This window comes from Chanos chanos, chromosome 9, assembly GCF_902362185.1.
Source record: "Chanos chanos chromosome 9, fChaCha1.1, whole genome shotgun sequence".
Classification (NCBI taxonomy): Eukaryota; Metazoa; Chordata; class Actinopteri; order Gonorynchiformes; family Chanidae; genus Chanos; species Chanos chanos.
The window spans coordinates 12,082,339-12,091,887 of NC_044503.1; the positions used below are offsets into that span (position 1 = coordinate 12,082,339).

Here is a 9,549-nt window from a genome sequence, read left to right on the forward strand (position 1 = left end):
CATTTGTCATTCTCACTGTATGAAAGACAACTCATGAAGCGTTCAGTTAGACGATGATCTCTGCCCTCAGAGGAGGAAAAAGAGAAACAAAGAGAGAAAGAAACTTAAATTGTTAAAACCATATAAGAAAGAACCAGAGCAATGAACATCATCTACTCACTTCTGTTACATTATAATTGATTTCAGTGATTAACTGAAGGCAAAAGCAGAGCTCACAGAAGGGAGCTCCATGATCTTATGGCTATAGGGGGCACCAGATGTCTGTGACATTTTATAGTGTGTGAGTATCTTCTGTGGTGAGAGAAGCTGTGTTAAAGATGATATAATGCCATGGATATTATTTGCACATATGAAAGTGCTGATGTATTGATATTTATTTCCTCACATCTGCAGAAATGTAATAAATAGGGGGTGTGTCTTATGATGAATACAGATAAATGAAAATCTCAACGTGGCTATATGAAATTAGCACTGTTAACAATTCTGTGTTCATTCAAGCACATGTTTTTATATTCTAAAAGGGAATTAGTTTATATGTGTATGTATGTGAGTCTGTGCGTATCTGTGTTGAACTGAAAAGCATCACTGTGGGTGAGTACATTGCTCGTCTGTCTGTATAATGCTTATATATGAATGTCTTCTCAACCTCCAGGGGTCTTCAGTGAGAACAGGTATCAGTACATACACACAGACACACATACACACCCATGCGCATTCAAACACGGGCGCTCATAAATACACACACACACACACACAGAACACACTGGAAAGAGGCAGCCCCCCTCCTCTCTCATTACCATCTCAGACTTGGGCAGGGAGCATAAACACACGGACACTAAACTGTGCGTTCAGAACCAGCAGTCTGAGAGGCTGAAGGTGGACTTGTCTTAGCTGGGAATTCTGCGAGCAGAGAAAAAGGGTGTTAGACAGCACTTCTAAACAGAAATCTCTGTAGTAGGCAGGCTTCAAGCAGAGAAAAGCTTTTAACACCCAAACAGCATTTACTTTTACCTTTATTTCCATATTTTTTCTCTATCTCCATTTCCATCTCCATCTCCATATCGGTTTCCATTGCTCTCTCTCTCTCTCTCTCTCTCTCTCTCTCTCTCTCCCCCTCTCTTTCTTTCTCTCTCTCTCTCTCTGTCTTTCTTTGCTCCTTTCTCAGATTTTCTCCCTCTGTTCTTCCACTTATCAGTGTCCTTGTGTGTCTCCTGACTCTGTCCAGATGATGAACAGCACTTACCAACATCTCTTTCAGCAGGATGTTGGCTGGCTCAACCTCACCATGGGAGAACCAGTTAACGGAACTGTGACAACAGCTTCAGGGGCAGGGGTGTCTAACAGCAGTGCTACGCCAGGGCTATGCGAGCAGGTACAAATCCAAGCGGAGGTGTTCCTAGCCCTGGGTATCGTCAGTCTGCTGGAAAACATTTTGGTCATCTCAGCGGTGATGAAGAATAAAAACCTACACTCCCCCATGTACTTTTTTTTATGCAGTTTAGCAGCAGCAGACATGCTGGTGAGCGTCTCCAACTCACTGGAAACAATTTTCATCGCAGTGCTCAACAGTCGGCTCTTGAGGGTAAGCGACCGTTTTATCCAGCTGATGGATAATGTTTTTGACTCCATGATCTGCATCTCTCTGGTGGCTTCCATCTGCAACCTGTTAGCTATTGCAGTCGACCGGTACGTCACCATCTTTTACGCCCTGCGTTACCACAGCATCGTGACGGTGCGTCGGGCAATCGCAGCGATCAGCGGGATCTGGTTGGCTTGCATTGTTTGTGGCATCGTTTTTATCGTCTACTCAGAAAGTAAGATGGTCATCGTGTGTCTCATTACCATGTTCTTTACAATGCTGGCGCTGATGGCCACTCTTTACGTACACATGTTTCTGCTCGCCCGACTCCACATCCAGCGCATTGCCGCCCTGCCCCCGGCGGCCGCCATCGCCGCTGGCCACGTGGTGCCACGGCAACGCACCTGTATGAAGGGGGCAGTGACCATCACCATCCTCCTGGGAGTGTTTGTGTGCTGCTGGGCACCTTTTTTCCTTCATCTCATCCTGTTGGTGACATGTCCGCATCATCCAGTCTGCGTCTGCTACATGTCTCACTTCACCACTTACCTGGTGCTCATCATGTGCAACTCTGTCATCGATCCCATTATCTACGCCTTTCGCAGTCTGGAGATGAGAAAGACCTTCAAGGAGATCCTTTGCTGCTTTGGTTCCAGTTGCCAGGCGTCACTTTGAGAGATAGAAAATGCTGCTCAAACTGAATTTTAAACTTTTTAACAGATTTATGTTGAGCTTTACAACAAGTGGGTCTCAAGTTCATCAAAATTGTGTGACGTAGCATCTCTCAAGCAGATATTTCTGAAGAGAAGAGCACCTTGAGTTAGAATATTGACTCATATTTCCCAAGAGGTGTTTTCCCACTCCACCTACAAGGCTTTTGAGTCATGTCTTTACAATTTGCATCCTGCTTTATGCTGTGGCTTTGGTGTAACATTCCAGTGTATGTTTCGAACCCCAGAGCCGGGTTCTTGCGGCTTGTTTTTTTTTTTTTGAGTTGGCTCAGTTCGATAAAGTGTGAAAGATTTATGACTGTACAAGTGTGATTTACTGTTTGTGCTGCCACTTCATCCCCCCTCTGTGATTTTACAGCTCGTCTGTCACCAGATGAGGATCATCGACTTCATTTTATTACAAAGATATCCCACACGTTCACGTGCAATCTACACTGAATGCCACTTTGAAAATTAAAGTCGTTGTTGTATCAGTGATATGAGTTTATTTATTTATTTATTTATTTATTTATTTATTATGTTTCACGTGTGCTTAAATTTAGTTTTGTGAATATAAAATGATGAAATCCTTACCTCATTTTTTTTCTTATCACATCATACTTATTTTTATTTGTGTTGATGTTTCATTAGTTTTAATTTTCGATGTACATGTTTATTAACCATTCTTGATTGTCTCATCTAAATGAACTATTGACCTAATGGACAATAAGAGAATAAAACTGTTATGGTAATGAAACACTGCACGGGTAACCACTCTCTGAACACCAACTGTTTTTGACTCGGGGAGTTCATATGCCTCTCTTTCAACATCTGTGAAATCACGCTGACAAGTGTACTTTTCAAATTTATGTTTCAAATCATATCTGACTTTGAATCCGAATTTGAAAATTACTCCTGATAAATGTTTTACTATTGTTAATATTAAATGTGCTTTCAAGTGATAATTTCTCCAACAATTTGACCAAGTTTCCTTTCTTGTGCATGGCACATGTTTTATGCTATGACATTAAGCACTTCCATTAGGCTCGGGAAAAGAGCACCATAGAAACACAAAGTTTCTAACAGCATGGGGTTAATGCGGCCTGACGTGCTCAGTACTATTTCAGCTTCACTTACCCCCTAAATGCACTCCTCTCAAACACTGTGTGTCAGCTCTGAACTGCTCTATATCATCTCCTGTGTTAAAATTTAGAGGTAAAGATTGCTATCACGTCAGCACATCTGTGTAAATCAGTACAATCATTCATGGCTACCATTCCGAGAATGAGTTGGCGGGAGAGAAAGCTGTCTTGTTTGTAAGATGTTTATTTGACACGTTGCCTCTCATTCTTAAATTGGTAGTGTTACGAGTAATTCAAGAAAATGCTGTACTTGCTGTTGTAAAAACAAAAAAGGTAAATGTGTGGGGAGTGTTTTTATTGGCTATACCTGCCACTGACCTCGATGCAAACCTGTCTGATTCAGTATTATGTTTACATGCTTTTTTCACAGTGCATTTTCTGAACTCATGGTTCAGTCAGAAAATGTTAGCCTGTCAAAGCAGGGTTGACAAGGGAATTTCACTGTGTAAATGGGAGTTTCACTGTGGCTTAAATGTCAACAGTGAATCTAGGACTGCACAGTCATTGTGAGAAAAAGGTTTCTCCTTGATCTCCTTTAAAGGTAGAATGCTGGAGAAGAAACTTCTATTTCTTCTCTTTTGTTGTCAAACTACAAGAAAAATGAATTATGTGCAAAAGTGATGAATTTTATATTGTTAATTTCAGCAGGATGTTATTGTTATTGTTATTGTTTATATTTGTTAATAAATTGCTTGTGCATGCAAAGATAAACAGGTTGTATGTGACTTAGCAGTGATCGTTTTGATATGTTTGCGTAAAATTAAAGATTGTATTAGTTAAAGGTCAAAACTTTGTGTTTTTTTACTCTTGCACTGGGCCTCAAGATACTCCTTTGTGGAGGCTAAGAAAACCATATATTTTCAAATCCTAAAAGTCTCTCATTTATGAAATACATGGTTGCCAACAAATAGTTTGCTTAAAACAACAAGACCCTCTGAACACCCTCTGAACCTAAAAAGAAAACATGCATACAATGGTCTCTGAAATACTTTTATGCAGGACAACTCTGGAACCAAGGACCTCCCAGGCTTTGGAAGTGGCCCGGTCAAATCAATAGTGCAGAGACAGGCTGTAATTTTCCCCAACAAACAGTAAAGATAACATATTGGATCATATCAGTGAATGCTCTGAAGTCCATGTTTTGTGCTCAACCCACCAACGTATGCATTGGCGTTGGTGGCAAACAGTTTAGTGTGCCAACCTAAACATAAACAGCAGGTCTGAGTTTTGTTTGTTCTCTTCTTTTTTTTTTCTTTTTCTTTTTTTTGAAGCTGATGGTGTACAGTATAGTCTTGGTCTTTGACTTTGTCATAAAGGTGTAGAAAGGTTTCTATGGAAATTCCCAAAGCTGTTTTATGGTGTTTGACGGCTATGTTTTGAAGCGTCTATCTATGCCTGTTTGTGAGCTTTGACCTGCCCCCCCCCCCTCTTTTTCTCTTTTCAAGCGCTCGTCTAGAATACGTTGCCATTATTTTTGAGGATCTCAAAAATGTTTCTGTAACCAATGCAAATCTGCAAATCTAGGCTCAATATTTGAATTTTCTCAAAATCTGTAAAATCCCTCACGCTGCTTTGGAAACTCACACAGTAATGTGCTGACTTCGTCATTTCTTCCATGGAAGAAACTTGTTTGAAGAAACTTGTTTGTTTTGAAGAATGGAAATTAATATGAAATACGTACGGAATCTATGATAATCTAATCTAATCTAATCACATAATACCATTCCATTGTTTTATCTGCCACTTAAACCTCACCTAGTGTTAAAATATGATAAAAATAATTCCATATATGAAATAAAAATTTAACACGCAGTTGTGTACACCCCAAAGGCAATGCAATGCAAAAATGTATTTGGAAATGGATTCTATTTTCATGCGGGCCTACTACAACCACTTGACATCTAAAAATACATCAGATATTGACACTGAGGAAAATGTTAGCATTCAGCATATAATGTGAGATATGGTTTGTTTCACAATCACATAAAGTTTTCTCCTTTATCAGCTCGCATTTTCAGTTTCAGTATAATCTCTCTGATGTCATTTATTTAAAATTTTATTAAATACATTGAAAATGAAAATAAAGGCTGAGAGAGGAGAAACAGTGGTTTGCAGTCATGTTGCAATTGTAGGACCAACAAATAATGATGAATAATGACGTTTTCCTACAACAGAAAAAGTCATATATTGATCTCATACATCTGTAATACACAAAACTACAAATTATCCAACATGATTCAAACCAATGAGGGAAATCATTTTGATGAAGGATTCTATCCATTCTTTCTAACTTTATTTTGAGTCTAGGTTTATGGGCATAGCTTTGTAACAGGTATTACTGTAAACAAGGCAACATTGTGGAATATACCATTTCACATTCAGTTTGTTGAATTGATCTGACTGAGAAATATATGTTACATATTACTTAAGTTGATCCCATATGTAACCTGTTTGTATGAGTGCCAAAAATCTTTCCAGGTCTGATCTTTTGCTGGACTGTCCCTTTCTCAGAAGTTAACTTGAATGACTAATAATAAATGTAAGCAACTACCAACGTATCATTAAAAATAAATATATAAATATATAAAATCTCCGTCTTTATTTTTGTGAGGAGAAATGTTGAACTAGGCATAATTCACAATAATATATTTGGAGATTTTAATAAACCTGCTGTGATTCAGTTTCTACTTATTGTATATCTGTGTTTACGAAATTCAAGCAAAATCAGAACCCATTTTTAAGTTATATAACTTAATACAACTCATTACAGTCTCATTCCCATTCCCATTCTAAATTTAGATTAAAATATTTTCCCCAAACATCAATTTCATACATGAGATGAGAGACTAGAAAAATCCTGGTTTTGTTTTGCTATACTTCAGTGTCTTAAAAACGTAGGCCCTATTATGAATTTCTTGAAGAACTGTTTAGTTTCTATAAATATAGAACAAAGGAGAGGAGCTGAGATCAGAGTCACATTGTTAAAATATCTGTCATAGGCAATGCATACATTCATACATAAACCATGCAACAGCATGGACCAGCACCTGATTTTTTAAAAAATTCTTTTACTGATGTGTTACTAAAAGTAGCGCCATGGCAATGGTAATGGCAATTGTGGATACTGATGGTCAACACTGTAAACAAGGTCTCTGTCTCAAAGCATTTCATGTCTGAACGTGGCATTTCATGTCATGTCCAGCCTTTAACATCCATCTCTGTTTGGCTCCTCACATTGTTGAGTTTGACAGCCAATACTGTGCTGACTAATATGATGTGTTGAAATTTTTCCGACGATGCCTTGGTGATAAGAATAAACACAGACTAGCAGGCTCAACAGTAAGAACTGCTTGTGTTAGGATCAATGCAATCAGTCCAATCAGCAAGCCCAGCTGGTGGTTCTTTGGAACAGCATGGTTCTTTTTCACACCCTGTAGGGGAATGTCTAATTTCATCTGGAGAAGAATGCAAAACAGGGAAACTCTTCCTTCCCTGTGTTTTTTGTTTTTTCATCCTTGTATACTCTTTAGAGATAAGTGCAGGGACAGCACAATTTTCAAGATGTTCCAATGTATAGTTGAATTACCATAAGTTGCAGGATGTGACCTTAAAGGTCACAAAAAAGTAGAACACACTCATGGCTGCCAGCACCTTATCATTCTGGAAGGAGAGGTTCAAGTCTCCAAGTGAAATGTTACCACCTCAGTCACAACTCTAATTCTGTATAGTACTTTTGCTGCAAAGTTTCTTTCACTGGAAAATTCATAATGTATGAAATAACAAGAGATGGTGAGTGATAAATCTTCCTTCCTGATTTTTTTCTCAAAAGGAGCCATACACCCCATTCATTATAATATTACGTGTCACATTTCAACTTGATATGTGCGTGTGTGGATGCGTATTTTCATACCATGGTATGAATCCATCATGTACCTTACTGCTATCAGTTTGTCAGTTTTTCCGTAAGTGTATTAACATAAATGAATTCGGTTTTAAAGGAGAGTGCGTAAGCATTGAAATTAAGGTTTACCCTTGATGACCTCTTTCTCCACCTGGCAGTAACATTCTGTGGCATTGATTAATGCTTCATTATGTGTGTGTGTTGCCTACACAGAGAATGTCTGCGGCTGTATCTTTCATACTGAGAAAATTAAACCACGTAACCTGTCCTGCCCTTTCTCTGACTTCAGCTTCATTGTGTCCGTTTGAATAGGACCTTTTGATATCCAAATGGGGACAATAAGTTAAGCCAGGATTCTGCAAATGTCATCATGCAACACACATTTATTTTCAATAGCCAAAAGACGTTTAGTGACAAAACTGACCTTAGGAAGTTTTAAAGTTCTGAACAGACAGAGTGATGCCTTTTTTTTAATTTAACTTGAGCTGCGCTAATTTAAATAAATGAAAACATTCAGTATACATACAAATTAATAACTTCACCTTTAATAGAGGCTCTACCCCTCACCTCCAGTTGTTGTGGAGATTTTCACTGAATTCAAACAAAAGCCAGCCTGTCATTTTCATGTCGCTTGCTCCCTCTTGTGTTAACTCAATAGAAAGGATTTTAAGGGTTTCTAAACCCAATTCACATTAAAAATAAAGCCTTACAAGTCTTTAATCCAGACCACTGCAAAGTTTAATGTATGTTCACTAGATTATTTTGCCACATGTTGATTTAACAGCTTCTCAGTTCTGTGTCCAATTTACAAGCTAACATTGTAAACATGCAGACAGAAAATGAAAAAAACTAATGAAGGCAAGAATTTCAAGCTATAAACACAATATATGTGTGATATTATATTTTTTGTTTGTTTGTTTGTTTTATCCATTTAACTGAAATTATGCTGATTATATAGCTTAGTTGTATATATAGTTATGGACTGTACACCTGTGAGAAAAGAAATGTATCTATGAAGATATGTCACAAAAGCTTCTGCATGTAAAAGAGCTCTAAAACAAACAAAGCAATAAATAATTCTTTCACTTTTAAATTAGCACAGTTTTTCTGTGAAACTCCTGTTCCTCCAAAGAAAGCAGAGAACTTCAGGGCTTATACCACAAGGCTCTTTAACCTGACACGAATTACAGTTCTCAACAGTTTAGCTCATACACAATAGCCTATCTGATGGCAGATGTCTGTATGGGGTTGAGGTATGGAGAAGTAGTCAGTGAATGAGTAGTAGGGGTTAAAGCGGTACTCTGTGCAAGTCTTCTCATGCACCCTACAGACCCCGATTCTCTGAAAAATGGTTTTAGAGTAGAACTGTCTTCATCTTTATCACCTCCACTTTGTCCACATGTCGTCGGATCCTATTTTTCTGCTTCTGATTTTCCCAATCTTCTTGGCGATCTAAAGGAGCGACACATGTCGAAAGCATGACTGCCTTCGCAACAAGCAACTTACATAACTTCATCCCACACTTTACTCTGTTTGAAAGGGCAACCCAGGCTCATTTACATAACGCACGTTTACAAATGGAAATACGATATTACGAAGATATCAGATGAGTTTTTCAACTCATTGCCCACATATGAAGTGCTAAAGGGGACCACCGATACAAAACACATCAGTCTCTGCTTGTAAGGGTATACAAAACAACTAACTACAAATAAACTGAACATACAGTTCAAAGAAATTCTAACTAAATTTAGCTCTCGAAATACTTCAGAGAGCTCCTCAAACAATGAGGTCACTTGAATCTCAGAACTGATTCAAATTACTGGGGCCACATCACCATAGACCACCATGAATTCAGGACACATTCCACCTGTTGAATAAAGTACATTTGATGACCTGTATCTTGATAACGCAGTGGTTAAGCCTGCGTTTCCTGTATGAAGGTTATGGCAGCTAGTCTTATCATGAGATGAGCTAGATTTTCTGTTAACAATCATTTCAATAAATAGTAAACAGAAAAAAAACAAGTCTATTCTTATTAATTGTGTGTATAAGCTGTATATCCTGTGTTTAAGTTATACCAGTTACTCTTATCATGAGATGGACTAGATTTTCTATTTAAAAATAACTTCAACTAATAGTATTTAGGAAAAAAACAAGTCTATGCTTATTAACTGTGTGTATCAAGCATATTGACATGAAGCGCTATTAGATTTA

The 9,549-nt window shown here is 38.0% G+C and overlaps 1 protein-coding gene across 1 annotated transcript; it reads left to right on the top strand.

Moving 5' to 3' along the window:
• The first annotated feature begins 1,239 nt into the window (after nucleotides 1-1,239).
• Nucleotides 1,240-2,254, top strand: mc3r (melanocortin 3 receptor). The gene has a single exon (XM_030784053.1). It carries the CDS (start codon nucleotides 1,286-1,288, stop codon nucleotides 2,252-2,254), a length of 969 nt encoding a protein of 322 aa, XP_030639913.1. The 5' UTR covers nucleotides 1,240-1,285.
• The last annotated feature ends 7,295 nt before the right edge of the window (nucleotides 2,255-9,549 follow it).

Bases quoted from the DNA above. Each gene is read 5' to 3' on its own strand.
- mc3r (XM_030784053.1), top strand. From the start codon at position 1,286: ATGGGAGAACCAGTTAACGGAACTGTGACAACAGCTTCAGGGGCAGGG.